General features: G+C 38.8%; 1 protein-coding gene across 1 annotated transcript in view; it reads left to right on the top strand.

Moving 5' to 3' along the window:
• The window catches only part of GALNT12 (polypeptide N-acetylgalactosaminyltransferase 12), a 51,834-nt gene extending 26,167 nt beyond the window's left edge, over nucleotides 1-25,667 (top strand). The window contains exons 4-10 of the mRNA XM_044657227.1: nucleotides 5,320-5,505; nucleotides 10,239-10,356; nucleotides 13,525-13,701; nucleotides 15,050-15,181; nucleotides 17,017-17,130; nucleotides 20,954-21,100; nucleotides 25,530-25,667. Coding sequence (XP_044513162.1) covers nucleotides 5,320-5,505; nucleotides 10,239-10,356; nucleotides 13,525-13,701; nucleotides 15,050-15,181; nucleotides 17,017-17,130; nucleotides 20,954-21,100; nucleotides 25,530-25,667 — 1,012 coding nt within the window. The remainder of the gene's footprint in view (nucleotides 1-5,319; nucleotides 5,506-10,238; nucleotides 10,357-13,524; nucleotides 13,702-15,049; nucleotides 15,182-17,016; nucleotides 17,131-20,953; nucleotides 21,101-25,529) is intronic.
• Nucleotides 25,668-27,433: the final 1,766 nt, after the last annotated feature.

Raw genomic sequence — 27,433 nt, 5'->3', positions numbered from 1 at the left:
ATTCTTGGAAGATTATTGTATTCCATGTCTCACTGCAGTACAGCAACACTGATAGGCTAGTTGTATTAGACTGTTTGGCCTTTGTTTCCATGAGGAGCTTGGGGTTATTAAAGGAACTTTGCAATTTCTGGAGAAATCTGGCCTCTTCTTAAAAAATGCCATATAAATATAGACTTTTACTAGAAGAAATAAAGAGTTTGCTGATTTTCCCTTTAAAGAAATCCTTTTTTCTCATAGGAAAAAAAATTTTAAGATTTTTTGAGCTAAGTAGTAGTATCTTGGAATGAGACAAATATGTCAAATTCTCTTCCTAGGTTCCTTTATATAATAAAACTATAACTGTGAGAAGTGCCAATGCCAAGGAAAGAATGCTACTATTTCTCTGCCCCTGGAAAGGATGCTACCATTTATTTATTAAGAACAAACAAATAAAATAAGGTGCCTAATATCTGTAAACAAGGAAAGACTATGATGATAGTGATCTCTGATCGTTCCTGCATGCCCTGGCCCCTGAGAAGCCTGACACTGTTACCTTCTTCTGGCCCCCATATTGAAATTATATTTTTTTTCCAGCAGGAGCTCTCAGTGTTTTTCAATGTCATATCAATTTATCTCCTAAGACAACCCATACTGGCCATGTTGGCTTCACCTTTGACCCTTGGAAAGTTCTTGGAGTTAAATCACTGAGCCATTGATTATGGAATCTAATTCAATACAGAATATCCAAAAGAAAGCTATTCACTGTAACCTACCAGAATTAGAAACACCAGACATGTTAATAGTTTAGAAGCTAAATATCCAGCAGGCTAGGGATGTTTTGTTTCTAAAGGTACCTCATAAATCAGGATTTGAATCTGTACCAGGCTATGCTAGATGAAGCTTGGGGAAAGCCATTAGGCAGACTTATTTTTTGTAGAGAACAGGTCAATTCAGAAGACTCCATGGGAGTTCTTGCAGTGGCCCTCAGGTTTCTGTACTGTTGACTATACTTTAAGCCCGCAGAATATTAACCTAAATCCTCTTTGGAACAAAATTCATTTCTCTAGCATCTGCTTAATGTGGCAATAACACTAGACCACAGAAACCTAGATTTGAGCCAATAGGTTTGACAATAATCAGAACTGCTCTGACTGTAGTAATCATAAGTGAACATAATTAATGCTTTAAAGTTAAAAATGTACCTTAAATATTTCATGTGGTTTTCATAACAACACTTTGAGGTGGTTACTATTATTATGGCCATTTTATAGATGAAGAAATTGAGATTGAGAGAGATTAAGTGACTTGTCCAAAACTCCAGAGCTAGTGAGTATTTGAGGCAGAATTTAAACCCAGAATTTGCATCTAGTACTCTTATCCATTATGCCATATTATATGTTTCTGTGTGTCAAGTTTACATTCTACTAGTTTTTATTCTTTAGATCCATGATAGTGCAAAGAGAAGATAAAGTAGAAAGGACCTTCTGAATACTAGAATCTGTGAGTGTGTTAGCCATGTCCCCATTTTCCAGTTTCAGTTTTAATGCTGTAGACTAAAAGGAGGATATGATTATTTTTATTTAGTTCTTTTATTATTTAATGACACATATACATTATATGATATAATGTATTACACACACATATGTTACATATAATATGTAGTATATATATGATATATATTATTACATCTATGTTGTTCCTCAGTCAATTTTGTCATTGAAGACAAAAGCCATGCTTTATATTTCTTTGTATTAAAGTGCCTAGCAGGGACAGCTTGGTGACTCAGTTAATAGAGAGTCAGTCTTGGAGACAGTAGATCCTGGTTTCAAATCTGATCTCAAGACACTTCCTAGCTGTGTGACCCCAGGCAAGTCACAAAATTCCCATTGCCTAGCCCTTGCCACTCTTTCTGCCTTGGAACCAATGCATAGTATTGATTCTAAAATGGAAGGTAAGGGTTTTAAAAATAAATAAATAAATAAAATAATGTGCTTAATATCTGTAATCTATTAAGTTCTGTAGTTCCATCCAAGTGCTTTCATGCACATGATTTCATTTGATCCTCACATCAACTATTTGTGGTAGGTGGAGTAGATATTACCCCTTTCTAGCAGAGGAAGGAACTGGTCCTTCAATGTCAAATAAGTGAATTTGGACATGATCCTTTGCATAAGCAGTAGTGGAGCTGTTATAAATTCTTAAACAGGGAAGAGATGTAATGAAAGTAGTATTTTTTGGCAGCAATATGCAGAAAAGAAGATAGAGCCCAGGAGACCAGTTAAGAGACAATTACATCAATTTGAGCCTAAAGTGATGAAGACTTGGATGAAGGCCACGAAACATACATATATCAACAACAGAAATGGAATGTGAATAGAGTCCAGAGCTAAACAAAAGGAGTTTTATTTGCATTAAATCACATATTTACTTATCGTTAATCAACAACAGAAATATAAAACAGTTTGCATAACAAGTTTTTAACAGGATCTAGGGAAGTCAGTGGTCTTAATTTGATCTAATGCCCTCCTAAGAAGTTCTCAGTTATGATTATTTGAAAGATGATCAATAAGTTTTTATTTTGTTACTATACCAGGTGAGAATATAATCAATAAAAGAAGAGAGGTAAGGTGCAGCTAGGTGGCTCAGTAGATAGAGAGTGAGATCTGGAATCTGGAGGTTCTAGATTCACATTTGGCCTCAGACATTTCCTAGTTGTGTGAGCCTGGGCAAGTCACTCAATCCCCATTGCCTTGCCCTTACCACTCTTGGCAAAGATCCTGAAATGGTTTGCCATTTCCTTCTCTAGCTCATTTTACAGATGAGAAAAAACTGAGGCAAACAGGGTTAAGAGACTTTCCCAGGATCATACTGCTAATAAGTGTCTGAGGTTGCATTTGAACTAAGTTCTTCCTGACTCCAGGCTCTATCCACTAAGCTGCTCAGTTATAGATATCCCCCAAGCTTTGTTCTGGGCCATCTTCTGGCTCTACATACACCAACCTTGGTGACTGCATCCATTTCCCTGGGCTCAGTTATGATTTTTCTGTGCAGAGCATGCCCAGATTTATACAACCCATCCTAATCTCTCTCCTGAGCCACAGCTAGTCTTCCTGAACTGTCCTTTGTCTATCTCAGACTGGAAAATTGGGAGGATTCTCAGACTCGGCATGCCCAGAACAGAACCCTCTGTATTTTCCTCACAGCCCACCTCTTCCAAACTTTTTGTTGCTAAGGGTTCCATTCCTTCTAGTAAACCAGTTTTGCAACCCTGGTGTGATCTCTGATTCCTCACTCTCACCACACAGCTAGTTAGTTGCCAAATCTTGTCCTTTCTGTCATTGTTTCTCTCTATAACATCTCTGGTGAATTGCCCCTTCTCTCTACTCACAAAGCTACTCCCTTAGCTCAGTCCCACATCCCTTCTCATCTAGACCATCAAAGCAGCCTCCTGAAGGGTCACTCTTCCCATCTCATCCACCTTCCATGCCTCCAGCTACGTGATTTCCTTAAAGCGCAAATTAACCATATCACTTCTCTACTCATTAGATTTCCTGGCTCTCTGGATCTAATATAAATTCCTGTTTGCCATTTAAAACTGTTAACAATCTGGTCCCTTCCTATCTTTCCAGTCATATATATTACTTTCCCACTCTCCACCTCAACTCTCTGGCCCAGCCTTACTAGCTCATTTGTCCTTTCAAGTCACTGTTCAGAATTCTTATTCCCAATCTCTCATCTCTGTGCTGCCTGCCTGGAATGTTCTCCTCACCTCTGCCTCTTAGAATCTTATTGGAGGCCTTGCTTGGTCCTCTCAGCTGCAGATAACTTCTCCCTCAGGCTACTTTGGATCTACTTTGTATGTCTTTGGTATTTATTGTTGTGTATATTTCTTGTCTAGTCTGTTGGATTGTAGATTCCTCAAAGGCTAGGACTTCTTCAGCCTTTTCATCCCCATTCCTAAGTTCTGGGCCTGGCACATAAGAAGTGTTTGTTGATTGATTGATTTACTGTTGAGGAAACTGAGCCTTACAAAGATTAACTTGCCTGTTTTCCTAGTTAGTGTCAGAGACAGGATTTGACCCTTATTCTAAATAATAGCCCTTCTGATTATTCCTTATACTTTTTGAAGATTTTTTTTTCACTGTGTTCAGAAAATTGCTTCTAAGATAATGTCAGGCTTGATATTTTTTCCTGATATTCTGGGCTCTGTAAAATATAAATTGAATCTGCTTCTCTAGTTTTATCTCTTGTGAGTCATACCCTCTGTTTTAGCTAAATGGAACTGCTTGTTATTTCCCAAACGAACCTAGATCTTTCTTGCCCCATCTAAGCCATGCTTTACCCCTTTCCTCAGCTCCATCCTTGCCTGCCAAATACTTGTTTGTTTTTCAAGGTTTATTCCAAGTTCCACCTTTAGGAAACATCTCTATTTCCCAGATAAATGTCAGCTTTTCTTCCTCTGAAACCACAAGAACATGGTGTTCTTTTGCCAAGGCACTTATCACATTGTGGTAAGCTGTTTAATTAAGATAGAGGCTCTGCCTTATTCTTCTTTGTATACTTCACAATACTTTATACAAAGTAGGGACTCAGATATTGATTCAATTAAAATCTGTGCTTCCTACAGGACCCAACTCAAGACTTACTTTCTCCATGAACCCCTTATAGTTGGTCTTCCTTACTCTGCTCTCCTTTAGCAGTTAGCAGTTATGTTTATAGGCCTAATAAACTCCTTGGACATAGAGTGACTTGATTTTTCTTGAGTAATTTTCTGAATGAACTGGCTCCCCAACTTAACAATAAGTGCCTCAAAAGCTGGACTATCTTTTATTTCTTTTGTACATTTTTGACAGGTTTAGCACATTTATGGACCAAACAGTAGGTGCTTCCTAAATGCTTAGTGAGTGACTAATTGAATAGCTAAAGACCAAGCATAAAATGATAATAAAAACCACTCCTCAGGGTTCTGATTGCAGTGTTATTGTCACAGCTAATCATATGTTATTTAATTAAATGCTGGCTGTGAATAAATATATTGAAGGTTAGCCAATATTCTCTTAGGATTTTAGGTTCTAAGGGGTTTTGGGGGTTCATTTAGTTCAAATACCCTAAGAATGCAAGAATCCTATCTCCAACATCCCTAACATTGTCACCAAATTTTTACACAATGATAGAGAATTCACTGCCTCACTGGTTAGTCAGTTCCATTTTTGGTTGCAGTAGCCCAACAAGTTCAATCCAAATCTTACTTAAAATTATGGACAATTATTCTTCAAAATCAGAATGTAAACAGAGCTTCAATTTTAAATTTTACTAATGAGCAACATATGCTATTTTTAGGATTCATGAAGAAGAATCAGCAGTTGTATGCCCTGTGATTGATGTCATTGATTGGAATACATTTGAGTACTTGGGAAATGCAGGGGAGCCACAGATTGGAGGTTTCGACTGGAGACTGGTGTTCACTTGGCACGTAGTGCCACAGCGGGAACAAAAACGAAGGCGCTCCCAAATTGATGTCATCAGGTCAGGAATTGTTTGTCTTTAATTTGCTTGATTTTTCATACTTAGTATTTTAACACAACTCTGATTATTATGACTCTTGTCATGGACATGTGTCTTTCTTTCTTGATCTGGAGGATCCAATCTATTTAACTGTTATAGGCTCTCTGGAGACCTGTGGGGATTTATGTGTGTGTGTGTGTGTGTGTGCAGTATGTCTTGGATAGGGTTGTTGGTTTCAAAGATAGATGAAACTTAATAAGGTCCCTTTTAGTTGTGAATCTATAATCCTGTAATCCTATAAAACCCCAGAAAAATCATAATTAAGCACTTTTAACACCATTCAGTTGGGTAAGCTTTTGGTCCAAGTATAAAAGAGAAATTAACAATGGTCAAGAAAACCATGTATTCTTTCGAATTCCCATTTGACTGCCACCCCAGCCCCCATTGTGGGCAGTAAGTCTTTGTTCTGATGAGGTGGTAAATTGGCTAAACTCCAGTTCATGTGGTGAAAAGTTGATACCAGAAGAAGAGGTAGCCTGGGAAATGAATGATGACCTCCCCTAGTTGGGACCTCTGTGAATCCTGTAGTGCTTCTGTCTTTCCAAGAAAGAAAGTGTTCTTCAAACTTAAAAGGTTAGAATAAACATTTTTAGGGAGGAATTAAAACCTATAGAATTCAGAACTTGGCATGAGACAGGGGCAGGTGCCAGTCTGGCAGTTGAGGTGGGTATATAAGAAGACTCCCATTCCCCTGTCTTCACTTCTCCTTTTACCTTTTGGAGGGAAGGAAGGAGTTGGAATGTGGGTTTAGTTTTCCCCTTAGGCAGGTAGGCTCAAACTATTATAGGTGGCCAAATACTAACAACTCATCTGGCAAATCCAATTATCCTTTGGGGAGTGGGGGGGAATATATATATATCTCAACCAGCAAGACAACACCATCTGACCCAGGGCTCATCAGCCCTGGGTCAACAGCAAAGCATATCAGAGTTTAAGTCTGGCCCTAAGCCATTCTTATCCTCTACTCCACAAGAAGACCTTCAGTGTTCTGGACTAGTTTAGAAAGTTAGCTGGCATAGGTTCTTAGATTACCTCATCCACTTTCCAATCCCAATTCACCTAATACCTTTATCATCAATAAATCCCTTAAACCTCTAAGCCCAAGAACCTAAAGTCATTGCCTGACTTTATCATAGGCCAAGTGAGATCAGCCTTCTGGACATTCTAAAGGGGTACAGCTTGTCAACTCCATTAGCAGTCGGGTCCAGGAAGTGCATTTCTCCATCCTGTTTGACTCCATCCTTTACCAATAGGAATTACTTCCTTCTCAGGGCAGGGCTATAGAATCCTGAACTTAAAGGTGCTTGGCTCTACTAGCAAGAGAGAGTTTCACCTATCTCTCTGCCAGTTAGAGTGCAGGATCCCTGGTACATCCACATCCTGTACTCAAGCCTACAGCCCCTGGGGCTGGCCTAATTCTAACCTTCTTTCCTCTCCCTCATAGTATCTAGCCCCCGTCTTATTACATAGGTCTCTTGGTATAGTGAAAAGAATGTTAGATTTAGATTCTGGAGGGACATGGGTTTGAATAACCTTTCTGACCTTTATAAGCTGTGTGATTATGGGTAAGTCATTTAAATTCTCTCATTTGTAAAATAGACATACTACTCACAGGTGTGGGGCTCAGATGAGATAGTATATATAAACTGATTTGCAAACTTTAAAAGTGTTATGTAAATGTTAGCCACTATAATTATTGAAGAATGAGAGCACCTTTAAATTAGTTCAAGTCTCCAGGCAAATGTTCTCCCAGAGTACTCAGAAAGGACTTGTAAAATGATCATAGCAATCCTGTTAGTAATCTTTGAGGAATGATAGAGAATGAGAAGTGCCGAAAGCCTAGGGACAGGGAAGTAATACCTCAGTTTCCAGAGAGGGAGAAAAAGTGGCTTGAAGAAAGTATCGATTGTAAGTTTAATGTTAGACCCTAATGAAATTATAAAGGTGGGATTGCTATGCAAAACAGTTTTCTAACCTTTATAAAAGAAATCATTGCCCATTAATGAATGAATGAAAAAACATTTAATAAACAGTTACTGTTTGCCAAGTACTGTGCTAAGTGTTGGGGATATAACTATGAAAGTATATCAAGTCCTTGTCCTCTAGGAGCTTCTGTTCTAATGAGGGAGCCAGTGTAAAGGAGAGTGATGGCCAAAGAGGGATATTTTGATTTGGAAAGTCACAAGGAAGATGACTAAATCCTTAGAAGTAGATTAGGACACCTACCCTTTGTAGTAGCAATTGACAGAGATGTGTGAAGTGGAATTTTGGGGAGGCTCGTACCCCCAGAAATCACTCCAATGAGCAGACAGGAGACTCAATAAAATGCTGGCAGAGAAAAGCTGCTTTATTTGGAGAAAACAGCAGACAGCAGGGAAGGAGGAAGGAGGAGGAGAAGGGAAGGAAAAAGGATTCTGCTCACATAAGTGGCTTTCTTGGGACAAAAATGTCCTCTCCTAGGTACAATCACAGACTTTTAGAATAATCCTGACACAAGATTCTCCTCCTCCCCTCTGTCAAATCCCACAGAAGGGGGCACTGTGACAATGATAGTGTGGAGCCCATGATTTTCAACATTACATACCCCTAAAGACCCCCATGATTAAGAAAATCCATGACTATTGTGGGATTCCCAGACTGGGACCATAATGATACTTTGGAAACTCACTGTACTATCCCTCCTTCAGCTTATTTTATAGTTTGGCTTTCTTCCTAGGGTACAGATAAACTCTTCTCAGGGTTTTTGGAAATAGGTCAGGAAAGCTCAAAGTTTTATGGAATGGGGTGGGGTTTTAGTCTAAAGAATAGTAATACTAGGGGGTCTTGAAAATTGGGGTTACAACAAGCCAAATACTACTCTGAGAATTATACACTGAATCTCATCCCACACAGAGATGAATGGATTATGGTTCTGAAGCTGGAAGTGAATGGGGATAGGGAGTCTGTCCTCAGTTTTGAGAAGGAGATGGCTGAAGAGAGGTAAAACTTAGTTGGAGGTGGGACCAGATGTAGTGGGTGATTAGACAACTGCCCTATAAAGGGTCCCAGAGCAGGGTTAAATCAACTGAGACTTGATTTCTGGGCTGGTAGGCATGGGCAGCAAACCCTCGATGGGGTGAGTGACTGAAGAGTCCATGAATCAAGATGGGACTCCCAGGCAGGAGCTCTGAGAATTTAAGAGCCATCATGGCTTCAACAAGAGCTAACCATTCTAGATTTTTGATAAAGGTACTAACAACTCTTTAATTAGTCAAAAACATTGATTATCTCCCCCTCCTCCCCACAATTCTCCTTATTAAAGATCCTCAGTTACTTCAGCCTTTCTTTATGACATGATTTCTAAAACTCTCACTGATTCTGATTGTCCTCCTGGGGACAAAATCTGGTTAGAACATCCTTCTAAAATATGGCTTTCAGAACAGAAACCAGTATTTCACATGTGGGCTGGCCAGGATAAGCTGTTTCACTTCCATTGATCTGAACATTACAGTCTATTAATGGAGCTGAAGATTACATTAGCTATATTTTTTAAAAGCAGCTGTCACATTGTTTGTTGCTCATTTATATTGAGGTTGTGCTAAATTGTAACTCCTAGGTTTTTGTTTTTTTTTAATGAGCTCCTGACAAACTAAATCTCTTTTAACTTAAAGAAATTATTTTTTCAAATTAAGACAAAATTAAATTTATCTCTCTGAAATTTGGTGGCCATGATGGTTTAGACATCTTTCTGTTGTGTAATTTTTTTTTTTGAATCTTGATTTTTCTGTTCAAACTTTCCTTCTAGCTTTGGGCTGACTTACAAACATGTTATGGTTTTCAAATTGGATGTGCTCAAATCACTGATAAAAATATAAAACTGGACAGGCTCCAGGCACGTCAGGAGAATCTGTCCTTTCTGAGTGATATCAGTGCATTAATCAATGTTCTTTTGGTAGAATTGTTCATTTAATCCCCCAAACTCAAATTGCATGGACTAAAGACTATCTTTCTCTCAAAATCTGACTTGTATATAACCTGATTGCAGCTGATAATTGATCCAGTTTTTCTGGGTATACATAAGTCCTGGATTTCTTAAATTCTATTGCAGGGCCTCACTGTGGTTTCTCACTGCCTATGGCTGTATAATATACCCGTGATGTTGGTGTATGTCTGTTAATCTGAAGACTAGCCTAACCAAGGTTGGAGAGATATATCTCCAGGCCAGCAAGATGGTGGAAGATTTTTTTTTTTTTTTTAGCAACAGTGATTCCCAGAGACTCCCCACTGAGTCAGAGAAGAGTTTCAGTCTGTGCCAGGACAGGGTGTACTCATGCTAACAATATTATAAATCCCCAAAGGGCTAAGTACCTATACCTAATTTTTTCCATTTCAAAGAGATCTAATTTGCCTATATTCAGGGCAGCCTATATTTGGATTAAAATGTGGTAGGAAAAAATTCATCTAGTCATAATAGAAGCTAATGGATATTTAAGAAGAGTCAGAGGCTGTTAAAATTGACTGCTGGAGAGAGAGTTATGTATAAAACCGAATAGAACTCCAAATAAGTGGAAACATCTCCCTTTTGTATCTACTCTAAACCTACTGAGGTTTGAACCTTTTATGCTAACAGGACTGGAGATGTAATCATAACTGACCTTTTGGCATTGTTATGAGGTTTTTTTGATGCCTAGAATCAATATTTGAATATTTTCTAGGTCCCCAACCATGGCTGGTGGACTATTTGCTGTGAATAAGAGATATTTTGAGTATCTTGGATCCTATGATACAGGAATGGAAGTATGGGGAGGAGAAAACCTTGAGTTCTCATTTAGGGTAAGTGTTATAATTAACTATTTGAATGAAATTTTAGATAAATTCTCAACTGGATTCTATTGAATATAAGGATATGTACTCTAAAGGAGTAGTGGGAATACTCTATAACTATAGAATACTCTATAACAATAGTCATTTGTATTAATGGATACACTAAGCACAGAATCTTTACTAAATTCATGTTAATAACCCAGGCACATGCTACCAGATACAGACATTTGCTAGTATTACAAACTGTTAACTCCATTAACAGTTGAAAATAAAATCATCAGTTCTATATTGATTAGAGAGGTAGCAACAGCTAGGTGGCACAGTAGAATAGGGCCTGGCATCAGGAAGACTCTTCTTGAATTCAGATTTGGCCTCAGACACTTCCTGGGCTGTGTGATCCTGGGCAAGTCTCTTAACCCCCATTGCCTAGCCCTTACCAGTCTTCTGCTTTAGAACTGATACACAGTATTAATTCAAAGACAAAAAGTAAGGATTTAAAAAAAAAACTGCACGTGTCTTCTGTTCCCTTCCCTTTCTCCCACCCCTCCATATCTAGGAACCATCTTGTACCTTCTTCATGAGTGAGTCATACTTTTATTCAAATCTCAGGACCTTCTTCCTAAACTTTAGACAACTTAGAAAAGCAAACGGGATATATTTTCCCTGGGAGTCTGTGTGTACCAACAGCCAGAAAGGCTAAAGCAAAGTAGTGGTTTGGGTTGTAGTGTGACCAGTACCCGACTGAACATATAATCTCAAGGTCTAACCATTCACTATGTATCTCTAATTATTGTGCCCTACTTCTGCTTTCTAAATTTTCTGGGTAAAGGAACCCATCAAGTACTCTCTGCCCAATTCTAATTTCTTAAATTTGTTACTCAGAGCAAATCATGTGCTTCCTGTCCTTATAGTTCATTAATTTGGTTCTTGTTTATCAAGTCCTTTTTTCTTGGAATGAACACATCTTGGAGGGGTCTTTAGGAGACTCTCTGATCATATTGGACAGAAAGACTGGTGACCTCTAAATTCTGTTACATGAAGTTCCCCATACACTAGAAGCCCAAGAACAAAATTCTTTTCCCCCTTCTTTCTTTATTCCTTCTTCTTTCCTCCATCCCTCCCTCCCCTTCCTCCATCCCTCCCTCCCCTTCCTCCATCCCTCCCTCCCCTTCCTTCCTTCCTTCCTTCCTTCCTTCCTTCCTTCCTTCCTTCCTTCCTTCTTCCTTCCCTCTCCCTCTCTCTCTCCCTTCCTTTTTCTTTCTTTTTCTCTCTCTCTTTGATTCTCTCCCTCCCTTCCTTCTCTCTTCCTTTCTCTCTCTCTCTCTCTCTCTCTTTTTATTGTTAGTATAAAAGAACTCAATCTCTTTTTTCCCCCTTTCAAACTTTTGCCAAGGATATTTACGAGTAGAGAAATTTACCTTATTTCCATTTTCTTGCCCATATCTTTCCCTTCATAGAGGGGCTAATTGCAGTGAAATGCCAGAAAGTAGATATCATTAATGGTGGCATAAATTCTTAAGCCAGCAAACTTCTAAAAACAAAACCACATTTAGAGAATTTATAGTACTTTAGGCAAAATGATGAAGCCACATTCTAATGATCTGGCTCAACAGGAAATAACATGCTAACCATTCCCCACATCCTGTCTATATACTAGCATATACCAGCTGAAGTTAGTGTTTTGGGTTAAATTGTCTTTCTGAATCATGCCTTCTGTGGGCCATGGGAAATGAAATCAAGGATTGTAATGTTCAGCTTTTACTGAGTAACATCAGGCAGATAATATCGACAAAACATGTAGGTTATAACAGTAAATGTGTTAAAAATTCTGAGGCAAGATTTCTTACAGCTAATTCATCTATCTGTGGATAGTCAAGTCACATAAAACTGTAAATTGGCAATATGCCTTTTATTTTTTTAAAGCACTAAAGAACCAAGTCCTTTAACACTAAAAAGTTAATAAGCATCTATAAATTGCCTACTGTGTGCCCCACAGTGTTCTGATCACTAGATACAAAGGGCAAAAGATAGTCCATGCTCTCAAGGAACTCATAGTTTAAGGGGTCAGACAACATGAAAATAATTATACAATAAGTTCTATATAGGAAATAGTTATCTTTAGCAATAGTTATCTTTAGCTTTATTTTTGCTTGTCGTATTTATAAAAGGATCAGATGATGAACAATAAAAGATTTTCATAAATAATAGGACTTTACTATTTTGTATGTAGAGAATGTGAATGTATATATACAAACATGTGTATGTGTGTGTATCATTATGGAAAAATCTAACTAACCTATTCAGTTGTTTAGACCATTCACTTTTATTACAATTATAGATAAGACTGTCACTTTTGTGGAGCACTCATTCCTCAGGAGAACAGCAACTTTGGTTTCTTGGCAGGGATGGCAAAGAGTTTGGATGTTTTGTGCATCTCTAATGACTCTGAAGTGCCTTTTATGGGTGTATTTATTATTAAAACCCTTAGCTTCTGTCTTAGATTTAATATTAAACAAAAGTTCCAAGGCAGAAGGGTAACAAGGGCTAAACAAGTGGGCTAAACAATTAGAGTCACACAGTTGGGAAGTGACCGAGGCCACATTTGAATTTTACATTATATAGAGTCTAGACCTGTGATTTCAGTGGGATAGGGAGCTCCCAGGTGTGGAAACTCCCTCTAACCCTATGTCTAAAACTGAGTATTTATAGGCAACTCAGGGTCATTTTCAAGCTCACTAGGGACAGAGAGGAGAGCTGTATAATGAAAGATAGCCACAGAACTTTTAAAAATTCAATTACTGAATAATATGGAAATAGGTCTCAAGTGATAACACATATATAACCCAGTAGAATTGCTTTTTGGCTCTGGGAAGGGGGAGAGAAGAGGGGAGGAGACAACAGAAATCATGTAACCATGGAAAAATATTTTAAAAATAAAAAAAAATAAAGTTACCAATGATTTCTTAATTGCTAAAAAAAGGTAAATAAAAATTCAATTACTTTTTAAAAGAAACAAACTAATATAGAGTAAAATAAACAGAACTAGGGAAAATGATGACTGTGTGTTAGAACATTCAGGAGAACTGAAGGGAAAAGTGAGGTGCTAATGTAGTACAACATATATTGATTTTTATCCACATGCTGACTGATGATTTACCACCAATGTTGTGTGTTTAGATCTGGCAGTGTGGAGGAAGTCTCGAGATCCACCCTTGTTCTCACGTAGGTCACGTCTTCCCTAAACAAGCGCCTTACTCACGGAACAAGGCTTTGGCTAACAGCGTTCGCGCAGCTGAAGTCTGGATGGATGAATATAAAGAAATTTATTACCACCGTAATATGCACGCACGCAAGGTGAGTTTGTAACTTGGATTCCTGTGTAATGAATCCAATAAGAATCAATTTCATTTTGATTTTTCCTCTGTTGATGCTGCGTTTAAGAATGGTGTCTTCCCCCTCATCCCTGCCTCTTCTTTTCTGGCTCATTAGCTCAGCTATCTTCAAGCTATTTTGCTTTATAACTAGATTGAGAAAGGATTTCTTCTGCCTCTTGCAAAGGCAGCTAAGTGGTACAGTTGATAGAGAGCTGGGCCTAAAGTCAGGAAGACTTCAGTTCAAATCTAACTGTTAAGATACTTATTAGCTGTTTGACCTTGGGCAAGTCACTTACACCTGTTTTCCTCAGTTTCCTCATCTGTAATATGAGGTACACTTCAGAATCTTTGCCAAGAAAACTCCAAGTGGGGTTGGAAAGAGTCAAACATGACTGAAATGAATGAATAACAATCTTTTTTTTTTAGCCTTGGATCTTTTTTGTCAAGTGACTATTGGATCTACAAAAGTCTAGTTCTTCTGCTCTAACCTCCTTGTTAGAAGTTGTATTGCTCTATATCATATTAGTAGGTCTGACATCCTTTTTACCTCTACTTATTTGTAGGTTCTTTGACTTCATTCCAAGCCCAACTTCTAGGGGTAACTGATTGGGTGTTCTGCCTGCTACTCCTTAAATACAAGTCATTCATGCACCCAATATTTATTGAGTGTCTTTTATGCACATATCATTTTAGAAGTATTTTGGGAGTTATAAAAAGATATACTAAATGACCCTTGTCTTCAGAGAACTTAGAAATCCAAATAGGGACACGATATGTGCATATGTGAAAAGTTAATACCCAAATAAGAGCTAAAATACAACTAGGCATGTTACTCAGTATGCCCAGGCATATATCCCAACATCTCCAAAAACATTTTTTATATTTTGTGTTTCATTTGAAAACTGCATTTTTATGTAAAATTTAGTTAAATGAGTCAAGTTTTAATTTCTTTAGTTTTTTGATTAATGATTGAGTATTCAATTAAGCATTTTTCTTAAAAAACTTTTTTTAAGTCCTTGGGTTCACACACTTATGAAATATACTACATAAAGCAATCATGTAGCAGCAAAAGAAATGATATGGGATTGCATATGATTGAATCCAATGATCCTAAGTGCCAAAAGTTTCTATGAATCCAATAGAAAGAGATGATTGTGGGCTGAAATGGTCATGGAAGAAGTGAGATTTAACTTGGACTTTGAGAGAGTTAGATTTGGGGTAGATGAAGGTGAGGCTGTGAATTTTTTTATTAAGGTCTAACGAGGCTATTATGGAAGGTTACATTTAAGCTCTAAGACTGACTGACTCATTGATTGATTCTCCCTGAGGAACCATATGGAGATGTAACAGAAAGGCTACAACTTCGTGCTAAACTTAAATGTAAGAACTTCAAATGGTTCCTAGAGAATGTATATCCAGAACTTCATGTACCTGAAGATAGACCTGGCTTCTTTGGAATGGTAAGCAAAGGACTTTGTCGTTGTGACGAGATGTCTCTTATTGCCTACATCCTCTTTTTTTCTCTTGAAAATAATTATAATGATGAGAATTCTTGGGAATTTTACATTTTAAATTAAATTTTATTTAGTATTATATATAATATATTATATTTAAATTTAAATTTAATTTAAAATTTTAAATGTTATGGATTGATTGTTTGCATTGAGTGAATGTGATCCTCTTGACCAGGATTCCTGACTTCTCCTTCATTCCCTTTTCTGTGCCATCACTGACTGACTCTTTGGTTCCTGCTGTTGATGATCATGCCCTTTCCCTGGTCCTTTGGTTGGTTAGTGGTTTTGTTATTTTCAGACTCTCAGAGAATACAGGTATTTCACAAAGAGATGAAGGTTTCTTGAGTCAGCCAAGTTGCACAATGGGTAGAGTCCTGGACTTAGAGTCAAGAGGACCCCAGGTTCAAATCCTAGCTCAGACCCTACTATGACAAGAAGATTTATCTTTCTGTGCCTTAGCCCTTTCATCTATATAATGAGGGGGTTGGACTTGATGGTTTCCATGATCCCTTTTGGGTCTAAATTTTGAAGCAGTTTTTAGAATTTCCCCTTATTCCTACACAACTGAGGGGTTTTCATTCTCAAGACTGAGTGCAATCAGGAATGGACTATCAGTAGAGCCTGAGGAGATAAACATTGTGCTCAGTTCATTTTTTCCCAGCTTAATTTATTAATTAATATTAAATTATTAAGCACCTACTGTAGGGCAAGGCAGGTGTTAGGTCAGTCATCAGATGTTTATTAACCACCGGAGGTGAGCGCTGGGCATGGGGTGCAGAGATGAGAATGATTTTACTTCCTGCCCTGAAGGAGCTTCCATTCTTTTGGGGACATACCCCAAGTACAAATACAGAGGGTAAGGGAGAGGTGCTAGACCTGTGGTCTCATGGTATAGGGTGGCACCTCACCGGCCTCTTATTGTCTTCAGGAATTACCAAGAGCTCTAAGAGCTTAATTGATTTGCCCACAGAGTCAGTGTGTGCCAGAGCTGAGCAGGGTGACGCAGAGTGCCCAGCCTGGACTCACGAAGATTCCTCTTGTTGAGTTCAAGCTCAGCCTCAGACACATACTAGCTATGTGGTCCTGGGCAAGTCATTTAACCATGTTTGCCTCAGTTTCCTCATCTATAAAATAAGCTGGAGAAGGAAATGGCAAACTACTCAAGTATCTTTGCCAAGAAAATCCCAAATGGGGTCACAAAGAGTCAGATATTATAGAAAAACGACTGAATAACAACAGCAAATCTCAAGTAATATTTTGGGGCAGAGGAGGGTGGCACTAGCAGCAAGGAGGGTTAGGAAATGCCTCCCATACAAAGTGTCACAAGGAGAGACGTGTACTTTGGGCATTGGGTGCAGGCTGTACAGAAGCAATGAGAGGAGAAAAAGAATGTTGTGGGTAGAGAATAGGAAGAGGACCGTTTTCTTACAAAGAGAGAAATAAAAATGAGTATTTGCTCTCAATGAGCTTACGTTCTATTTTCATTAGAAGTGGCCGGCATGCCAAACGTCTCCCTCCTTTCCTCTTTCTCGCTGGCCTCATTTCTCCGAGGTGAAGTATCAGGATTTCTTTTTTCCCTTCCCTAGTCTTCCAAGAACATATTTATCATTTTTGGGTTTTCAAATAAAAGAGAGAGGACCAAACTTTTTTTTTAATTCTTTTTACTTTGAGAATGCTTACTTAACTATTTGGTTTGACTGTCTTTGCACAGCACAAGGATAGATTTGACTGTGCGTATGTGCACCTTTGTTTGAAATATTTTGATATGTTCCTTCATTTAGTTAAAGAACAGAGGAATGACAGATTACTGTTTTGACTATAATCCTCCCAATGAAAATGAAATAACAGGGAATCAAGTCATCCTCTATCCCTGCCATGGAATGGGACAGAACCAGGTGAGAATTTTTCATTGGCGTTATCTGGGGGAGGGATAACATTTGAAAACTGATGATATTTCTTCCATTGAATTAAAAAAGTGAATGTACTCCAGAATTGTTTGGAGATGGGTCACACTGCTGCAAGGTTAATCATTTCTGTAAAAATAATACTATTTTCCCATTTATATGATACTCTCCAATTTTCAAATTGCATCATATATTTATGTTATCTTATTTAATCATCACAACAATATTACCACGAGGGAAGAGGGACTAGTATTATCCTCCTTCTTTTGTAGATGATGAAACTGAGACCCAGAGAAATTAAGTAATTAGCTCAGGCTTACACAGCTGGTGGCATTGCTGGGCTTCTGAATCTTCTTTCTAATAGATCACCTTATCTTTGAAATTTGTTGCACCAGATTCTTTTCCTAGTTCAAGTTATGCATTCTCCAAGTTCCTGTATTTATTCCTCCTCCCCATTTTATTTTATTATTATTATTTTTAAAACCCTTACCTTCCATCTTGAAATCAATTCTGTGTATTGGTTCCAAGGCAGAAGAGTGGTAAGGGCTAGGCAATGGGGGTTAAATGACTTGCCCAGGGTCACACAGTCTCCTCCCCATTTTAGATTTTTCTTTGTAGTCAGAACTGATCCTGGAACATGGAGTGACCAAGGCAGCCAGTAACCTTGGTTCTAACTTTAGCTCCTGGAAGAGAGAAATGATGGACCAATCTTGACCAGGATTCTCTTTGCTCCTGTTTTGGTCTTATGCTTTAAGGCTATATATGCTGGTCTTCTGTTTTTTGTTTTTTTTTGGAACAGTAGAAAGAGTGCTGAAAGTCACAAACATTAGTGTCCTCTAGGACAAACTCAACCCTTTCCACCTTTAAATTGGTGATTCCAATTTATGATTAAAGCCTGTAGCTAAATCCAACTGAAAAAACAAAACATAGGACCTAGAAGCCTTTCCTTTCCATTTCATTTAGCCCTTATTTTTACAAATGAGGAAAGTGAGTCTCAGGAAGGTTTCAATCTCATTGTAGAATCTCCCCTCTTCATGCTGGAATGCACCCCTTTCCTAGTGGGAGACCTCTCTCACTGAAAGCTATGTTCAACTACTTTTCATTTATACAGGATAAATTATTTTTTTCAAACCCTTACCTTCCTTCCTAGAATCCATTCCAGGTATTAGTTCTAAGGCAGAAGAGCAGTAAAGACTAGACAATGAGGGTTAAAGTGATTTGCCCAGGCTTACACAGCTGGGAAGTATCTGAGGCTAGATTTGAACTCAGGACCTCTTGCCCTAGCTCTCTGTCCACTGCGCCACCTAGCTTCCTCCACTGATTTTTTTTGGTAGTTATTTTATATATACTTAAATAGGTTCCCATCTTAGCACATAAGCAGCAGGATTTGTTTGTCTCCGCAGTGCCTAGCACGATGCTGGCCCTTACCCTCTATTGATGGATTGATTGCCCAAAGCCACAGAGATAATAAGCAGAGGCAATTCTGAGCTGTGGCAGATTTGTGTGTCTGAGGGTGATCAGCCCCGAATCCCCCTGTTGGAACAGCTGTCTGGTTCCTTGGATTCAGAATCTTTTTTTTCCCCCTCCTGAAATTCACATGCTGAGTTTTGCTGTTTAGGCAATGAGGAGGACCAGGCTGTGTTCCAACCGCACAGTCGGGCCTTCACTCCTCAGGCCTTGGCGCCCCCTGCTGGAAGTCTGTGGGTATGACAAGGAGCTTGTTCAGAGATGGCACGGATTTTCGTGCTAGATGCAGGGGGTTAGGAAAGTGCTGGATTCTCCTTGGAGATCTTTATAGATCTTTATAATCTGGCAATGTTTTATTTGCCTAACTTTTAATTACCCCTGATCCTCCACCTAAGGCATCTACTTTAACACATAAATCAAGGTTATTTCCTCTGCTTTTTTTTTAATTAAAATTTTTTAAAATTTAATTTAATTTTTCTTTTCTTCCTCCCCTTTCGAGCCAGCTAGTTACATCAGAAATGTGTCAGGGATGGCTAAATCAGGAGGAATTTCCCATCCTTCAGGCAGGGGAAAAAGCAAAGAGAAATTGAGAATTGGCCTTTTTCTTATTTATTTAGTCGATTGATTTGAAATGGACAAGGTTGGCTTTCAGACAGTATACAGAGTTGTGTTGGGATGCAGGGAACTGAACAGCTCAAGTAAACTGGTGCCGGAGACCATTGCTTTTTTTTTTTTTTTTTAAATTTTAAACCCTTAACTTCTGTGTATTGACTTATAGGTGGAAGATTGGTAAGGGTAGGCAATGGGGGTCAAGTGACTTGCCCAGGGTCACACAGCTGGGAAGTGTCTGAGGCCGGATTTGAACCTAGGACCTCCTGTCTCTAGGCCTGGCTCTCAATCCACTGAGATACCCAGCTGCCCCCCGGAGACCATTGCTTTTTAAAATTTTTTTTTAAATTTAAAATTCTTTAAAAATTATTTATTTTTAAATATTTCCCCATGGTTATATGATTCATGTTTTCTCCCTTCCCTTTTCCTTCTCTCCTCCCAGAGCTGACAAGCAATTCTAGTGGTTTATACCTGTATTATCACTCAATATCTATTTCCATATTATTCATTTTATAAAAAGTAATCTTTTAAAACCAAAATACCAAATCATGTACCCCTACAAACAAATATATGATAAATCATATGTTTTTCTGAGAAAATCATTCCTAAGCAAGGAAATCTAAGAGGAATCGAGATCCAAAATATAAGAACTCTTCATCTTTTTTTTTTCTGTTTTGTTTCTTGGACCCCTTTGGCAGTGTAGTGGAGCCTATAGACCTTTTTCAGAATTATGTTTTTAAAAGCATATGATAAAATACATAGAATTACAAAGGAAACTAATTATATTGAAATAAAGTTATCAAGGGGCAGCTAGGTAGCACGGTGGATAGAGTGCCAGGTCTGGAGACAGGAGTTCCTAGGTTCAAATCTGGCCTCAGGTACTTCCTAACTCTGTGACTGTGGGCTAATCATGTAACCCCCATTGCCTAGCCCTTCTGCCTTAGTGATAATATCAATTCCAAGACAGAAGGTAAAGGTTTTTTTAATTTAAAAAAAAGAAATAGTTATCAAAAAAAAATTTTAAGCCAAATTCCCAAGTTCAGACTCCATCATTTAGTTTAACCTTATTCCTCAAAGTATTTTTATTATGGTACTTGCTTGTCCATCAGACCCTCCATGTCGTCTCCTGATATAGCCATGCCTGACACATTTCTGGTGAAACTAGCTGGCTTAAAAAGGGAGAAATAACCTTGATTTATGTGTGTGGCTCAGACTGTTAAAGTAGACACAGAAGTAATTAAAAGTTAGGGAGATAAAATGTTGCCAGATTATAAAGATCCTAAATGTCAGGCATAGAAGATTATCCCATTGTAAAATATGGAGCCATGAGTGGTTTTTGTGATATGATTCAAGTGAGATAGAAACACTGGCAGTGGGGAGACACTGAAGAGTCTCTACAAAATTGTTTGATTTTGTCTTTGCATCTCCCACGCACAAAGAAGACACTTAATAAATACTTGTCATCTTGTACTTGAAAGCTTTGGGACCTAAATACTTTTGCATAGAAATGCTATTCATGCGTTTAAACTCTTAGAATTCAGCCCAAATTATTAGGAGCTAGTTCCTCCCTAGAAGCATCCCTTTCCTCCCAGGAGCTAATCTAGTCAGTCAGCAAGCATTAAGTGCCTGCTAATACACTAATTCTTTAAACAGGGATGTTTTTATCATTCAGAAGCTTTAATGTTCATATCTTATGCCTGTATAGTTTAACTCTGTTCCCTGTCTCATTTTCTCATAGTTTTTTGAATATACTTTACGTAATGAAATTCGTTATAACACGCGCCAACCGGAAGGCTGTGTAGCTGTTGACGCAGGCACAGACCATCTGACCATGCGTCTCTGTTCTAAAAATGCCCCAGAAAATCAGGAATTTATTTTCAAAGAGGTAGGTATATTGTTTAATGCCTTAATCTCTTCTAGTACTGTTGGTTCCAACTGGTTGTATTAACATAAAATGCTGTTTATAGTTGTGTCCACAGAAATATCTGTGAGAGAGAGTCACAGAATCCTGGCATTAGAATCTAATCCAGTGGTTTCCCTAATCCAGGGATCATCTAATCCAGTGGTTCCCAAACTCTTTTGGCCTACCGCCCCCTTTCCAGAAAAAATATTACTTAGCGCCCCCTGGAAATTAATTCTTTTTTAATTTTAATAGCAATTGATAGGAAAGATATATGTATTAATGTTTCTACCTTTCCTGCAAAATATAGTAAAGAAAGGTGTAAATTAGAAACATTGAACTTTGAAATTATGAAACTATTTATTGAACTCAGAAATGCACGAGGGGGTGGTGGCACTCACTTTGGGAATCACTGATCTAATTTAATGAGCACCTGAACAACCCCTTTACTGTATCCCTGATAGGATGTTGGCCAAATTTGGTTGAAGATCTGCCTTTCCTTTTCCAAAGCCTAAATTTACCTCTGCAAATTCTACCCATTGTTCATATTTTTGCCAACCAAAATTAAATTTAATCCCCTTTTCACATCAAAACCTTTCAAATACTTAAAAGGATTTTTTAAAAAAAACCTTTATCTTCTGTTTTAGAATTGATACCAAGTATTGGTTCCAAGACAGAAAGATGGTAAAGGCCAGGCAATTGGAATTAAGTGACTTGCCCAGGGTCACACAGGTAGGAAGTATCTGAGACCAGATTTAACCTAGCATCTCCTGTCTCTAGGCCTGGTTTTCTATCTACTGAGCTACCCAGCTGCTCTATTTAAAATTATTTCTTATGGATCTTTCTCCTTCCAGGTCTTCTATGATCCAAAGCAAATATCTATCTTTGTGGTATGATCTCCCTCTTCCAGACACTTTTCAACTTGTCATTTTCTTGCCTAAAATGTGGCACCCATAACTGAACATCAAGACTATCACATCCTTTTTTTAGGACACTATACTTAAGAAAGAGGAATGATTATCAAAAAATGTATGTTCTAGAATGTGGACTAGAAAAATTTGAATGTGAATACTCTATAAAATTTCAGGTTAGAATTTGGCCAGTCTCTTAATTCAGAACACGGAATTTTTTTTTCCTTTTTTAAAATTAAATTTTATTTTTTTTCAATGAACAAAATCCAATTTTCTCTCCTTTCCCTAACCTTCCCCCTTTCTGGGAAAACAAAAAGTGAAAACAAAACCTTTGTAGTAAATATGCATTGTGGGACACAATAATTTACCTTCTTGGCCATATCTAAGATATATATATATATGCTTTATATATATGTACATGTGTACAGATATGCTTTATTCTGTACCTTGAGTCCATCACCTCTCTTAGAGTCACTCTTCAATCCTCTGGAATCATGCTAGGTCATCGTGTTGATCAGAGTTCTTATGGCTTTTAAAGTTATTTGTATAGTTTTATTGTTAACTGCATAAATTATTGTCTGTGTCTTTCTTTTCTTCCTTTATTAACTCATACAAGTCTTCCTGGGTTTTACTGACGCCATCTCTTGACAATCGTATTCCGTTATACACATATAATGTAATTTTTCCATCCATTCCTCAGAGGATAGGCACCCTCTTAGTTTCCAGTTCTTTGTTCCTGTGAAAAGATATGATATGATTATTTGGGGGCAGGAGGGAAATTTTCCTCTTTTGTTGATCTTCCTGAGATATAGACCTAGTAGTGGTATCACTGAGTCCAAAATGAACACATTATTCTTGATGAGCATTCTTCTTCCTCTGTGCTTTCTGTAGAGGTGTTAATTCTGTCTAATTCTTCCATTGTTTTCCTCCTTTTGTTTCTTATTCTTTCTTCCTGCTTGAAATCTCATGTCTAACTGGGTCCTTCAGGGAATGTCAGTGGCTCCTGGTGTCTTTAGGATAAAGTCTTTTTAGGATAAAGGCTCTTTTTGGCATGGCCTCGTCCCAAATCTGGATCTAAAATAGCCTTCAAGACTCATGGCATCTTCCCTCCCTTTGAATGCCCTCCTTTCAGACCCCAGACTCGCTTCTCGTTCCGTCTCCCACCTCTTTTGCAGACCTCACAACTGTACTTTCCTCCTCCTCCCCGCCTAGCAGACTACTCGACTCCCTTCCAAACCTGGCTCAGGCGCTGCCTCCCAGAGAGGGCCTCCCGGGTTCCTCGACTAGCCACTTGAGGGTTCTGCCCACCCAGAAATACTTGATGTTTACTCTGAATAGATTTCTCTTGGCCCACCGAGGTAGGGCCTGCCCCGGGTGCCAGAAGGACAAGATCAGCAGAGTGTGCAGAGACAGGACGAGCGTCCGTGTGTCCGAGTTCTGTGAGGAGGTGCTGAGGGAGTGGCGCAGGTTTGGCCTGAGGAAGGGAGGTTCAGGGGAATGGGATAACCAACTGCAATGATTTAAAAGACTTTGATGGAGAAGAGAGCTTATTCTGGTTTTCAGAGAGCAAAATTAGGAGCAAAAGAAATCCAAAGGAGGCCTAATTTAGGCTTGACACAAAATACTCCCCAGTGACCCGAGGCATCCCGAAGGGGCTGCTCCCCGGTCTGAGGAGTCTCCGGGCGTTGTGGAGGATCGTTTGTCTGGGATGTTGCTCGGGTCGTTCCTCTGGTCAAGGCTGCTGGGCCCCCAGAGCTGTACCTCTAGCAGGGCTGGCTCATCACAAGCGCTCAGTGCGTGTGTGCGCAATGGGGCTGCGTGGAAATGACTCTCCTTTGGCCTCCTCCGTGCTGTTCTACACTCGCCCTGTTATAGCTCATCGAGTGTTTTCAGGCGCCCCAGATGGCACTGCCACGAGAGACGAGCCCAGGCGGAACCCTCTATTAGAACATCCTCTATTTTGTCAGCACGAAGGGATTTCCCCATTCCTCAGAGGCTGAGTAATGCCCTTGGGAGGCTGGCTGCCGGCCTCTGGGGCCTCTGCATGAATACAGGGCACTCACTGTGGCCCAGAGCCCTTCCATCCATTTTTCACACACCCATTTTTGTTAGGAAATGCTTTCTTCTGTTGACTTGAACTATCCCTCTCTGTTCACGTCCCTCCATTGGGTCCTAGTCCTGGAGCCCCGTCGGGTACATTCGGCGTGAGGCCGCGAGAGGCTGACACACCTTAGCTTCTCGCCACAAAAGGTCTCTGGGGGGTTCCTTCGCTCGGCACCCCGCATTCGGAGGTCCCCCCTCAAGCTTCCTCTGCTTCTCTGTTACCCTTCTCCCATGGAACTGAGCTTCCCAAAGTGAAGGGCCACATACCCCAAATCTGCAAGAACTGCGGACTGATTCTGGTTATTGAGGCCAGTGCAAAGCTTAAACTCTTCTAATTCTCAAAGAAAAAACTCACACCTTGGAAAATAATTTTATTTATGAAAATATTGCAGTCAAGTTTTGTATAATATCCTCATATTGCATTGAATGACCTAGTGACCAGCCACAAAGTTCTCCTGAGCATCATCATTGTCATTAATTATCATTAAGAATTATAGAGCTTGGGGGCAGTGAGATAGCTCAGTGGATTGAAAGCCAGGCCTAGAGAAGGGAGGTCCTGAGTTCAAATTTGGCCTCCCCATTTCCTACTTGGGTAACCCTGGGAAAAAGTCACTTTTCTGCCCTGGAACAAATACACAGTATTGATTCTAGGGTGGTAGGTAAGGGTTTTAAAAAAAAATATGTCCTAGAGACAGTGATGTGGCTCAGTGGATTGAGAACCAGGCCTAGAGACAGGAAGTCCTGGGTTCAAATTTGACCTCAGACACTTCCCTGGGAAAGTCACTTAACCCCGATTTTGTAGCCCTAACTCTTCTACCTTAAAATCAATGCACAGTGTTGATTCTGAGATGGAAGTTAAGGGTTTAAAAAAAAAAAGTATATCCCAGAAATATTGTTAGTGGAAATAAGGGATTTGGGGCCATCTGGCACACTTAACCAGAGGCTAATTGTCTCTCTCTGTTGATCTAATTCACATTATATAAATTGTTCTTTGTGCTTTGCTTTCTTTATTACGCTTTTTTACAAACATCTTCCCACATTTTTCTGAAGTCTTTATATTCATTATTTCTTAACACGCAGTAATATTCCATTACATTCCTATATGACATTTCATTTGGTCATCCCTTTGTCATGGGTCTTTTTCTTCTCCTTTTTTTTCTTATTTCAAATAATATATATTTTGAGAACTTAATTTAAAATCATACTTTGGAAATTTTTATTGAGTTCTTAAGAAATGTTATTTAAAGGAAAAACAGTAAGCTTCTTATAAAGGGTTGATGATAGTATTAAAAACTGGTCCGTCGCTGTCCTGCGTGCTCAGAGGGCCACATGACGCCTCTGGGATGGAGCCAGTCCACTTTCTGGCTGTTAAAAACGAATTGCTTCTCCTGCCTTTCTAGGACGGTTCCTTCTATCACGTGCAGTCTAAGAAATGTCTGCAGGCCGAGGCCAACGTTTCCAACGGCAGCCCAGCGCCGGTGCTGAGAACGTGTACAGATTCCAAGTATCAGAAATGGTTCTTCCAGGAAAGAAGTTAGCGTGTGACTGTGCGGCCAGCCAGATGACGGGCGAGGGACCAGCTCTGGATTCGGGCTCCGCTTCCACCCTTTACTGGTCGTCTGACCGTCCGAGGCTCCGTGTAAGACCGTCTTCCCAGCCTACCTCACGGGGCGGTTGTGAGGGTCCAAGGAAACACGTGAAGGACTTTACACTGACCCTGTGACACCGGACACCTGGAAGGTATGACGACGATGATGCTCAGGAGAACTTTGTGGCTAGTCGCTGCGTCGTTCCATGCAATACGAGGCTATCATACAAAACTTGACTGTAATATTTTCATAAAGAAAATAATTTTACAAGGTGTGAATTTTTTTTTTTTTGGAGAATTAGTAGAAGAGTTTGAGCTTTGCACTATTTATTTAAAAAGCTTTACTGTTGTTTCAAGATGGCCTATTTTCATAGAGAGAATCACAGAATTCTTTTTATTCAGTGACTTTAAAGCAATTATCTACCAAATACTTTTTTTTTTTAGTATTGCCTATATTCTACTAGAGTGCCTTTTTTTCCCCAGAAATATGGTAGAGGTTGAATCTTGATATTTTCCAGATATTAAGCTATTTGCACAGATTTAAAAGAAAAAATATGTACTGTAGATTGCACAGATTCCTATTTTGGCCAGAATTTTCTCAGTGCATGAAGCAATAGAGAAGCTGTGTATGTGGAAGGGGATGATAGCTCCTTCAGGCCACTGGGATACTCAAAGCTTATTGATAAATATTATTTGTCTGGTACAGAGCTGTCACCATCAGCCAGAGAGTTCGTGCCAGCAATATCCCAGGGCCAGAGAGTTCTAAGGGAGGTCCAAGTCCAAACCTTTGCTGGATGGCCAAATTCCTTCTACAACATTCTTAACACATGGCCATTCAGCCTCTGCTTAAATACTTCCAGTGACAGGGAATTCACTACCTCATAAGGCAACTCATTCCATTTTCAGACAGCCATAATTGCTAAGATGTTCTTCCTTCTACTGAGCTGAAGTCTGCCTCCTCATTAACTTAATTCCATTTGGTCCTATCGTGGCCTCTGGAGTCAAGTAGAGTAAGTTTTAATCCTCTCCCACATTACGAATCTTTAATTAGAAAACTGTTATGTCCCCCATCAGTCTTTTCTTCTGCAGATTTACCACCCTAATTTATCTGAATTGTCCCTTATACAATACGGATTTGAATCCCTGAAACAATCCTCTTACTCTAATTTGTTGATGTTGGGCCCAAAAGTGAAGACAGTAAGTACTCTAAATATGATTTGGCCAGTGATTAGGATAATAAAGCTGTCAATTACTTTCTCTGGACACTGTGCTTCTATTAATGTTGCCTAAAACTGAACATTTGAAGTAATAACCTTACATAAACTTTCATTTAAGACAATTTAAAATGCTTTGTTGTGGCTTAACCATTATTACTATTACTAATTACTACTGTGACTTTTAAAAAATGTACATATATTAAAAATTTTTTGGTAAATATTAGTTTAAGAAACCAAATTAAATTTTAGTATATAATTCATTATTTGAATCTGATCACTAAATTTGGTCCTTTAAAAATTATAGCAAATGCTATTGAAATTATTTTCTAAGTGTTTTTATTTCTCCACCTGATTGATTTTCTTGTAATTTCTAAATACATTTCTATGGTTTTGCTCAAGATACAAAAATGAAATATGTAAATGTGGGAAATGTGCTATTTTGAATAATGAAAAATCTTTCAAAGCAATTGCTGATTGTTATTTTTCATTTAATCAGATG

This window comes from Gracilinanus agilis, chromosome 1 (assembly GCF_016433145.1).
Source record: "Gracilinanus agilis isolate LMUSP501 chromosome 1, AgileGrace, whole genome shotgun sequence".
NCBI lineage: Eukaryota > Metazoa > Chordata > Mammalia > Didelphimorphia > Didelphidae > Gracilinanus > Gracilinanus agilis.
This window is presented reverse-complemented; position numbering and strand designations above follow the sequence as displayed.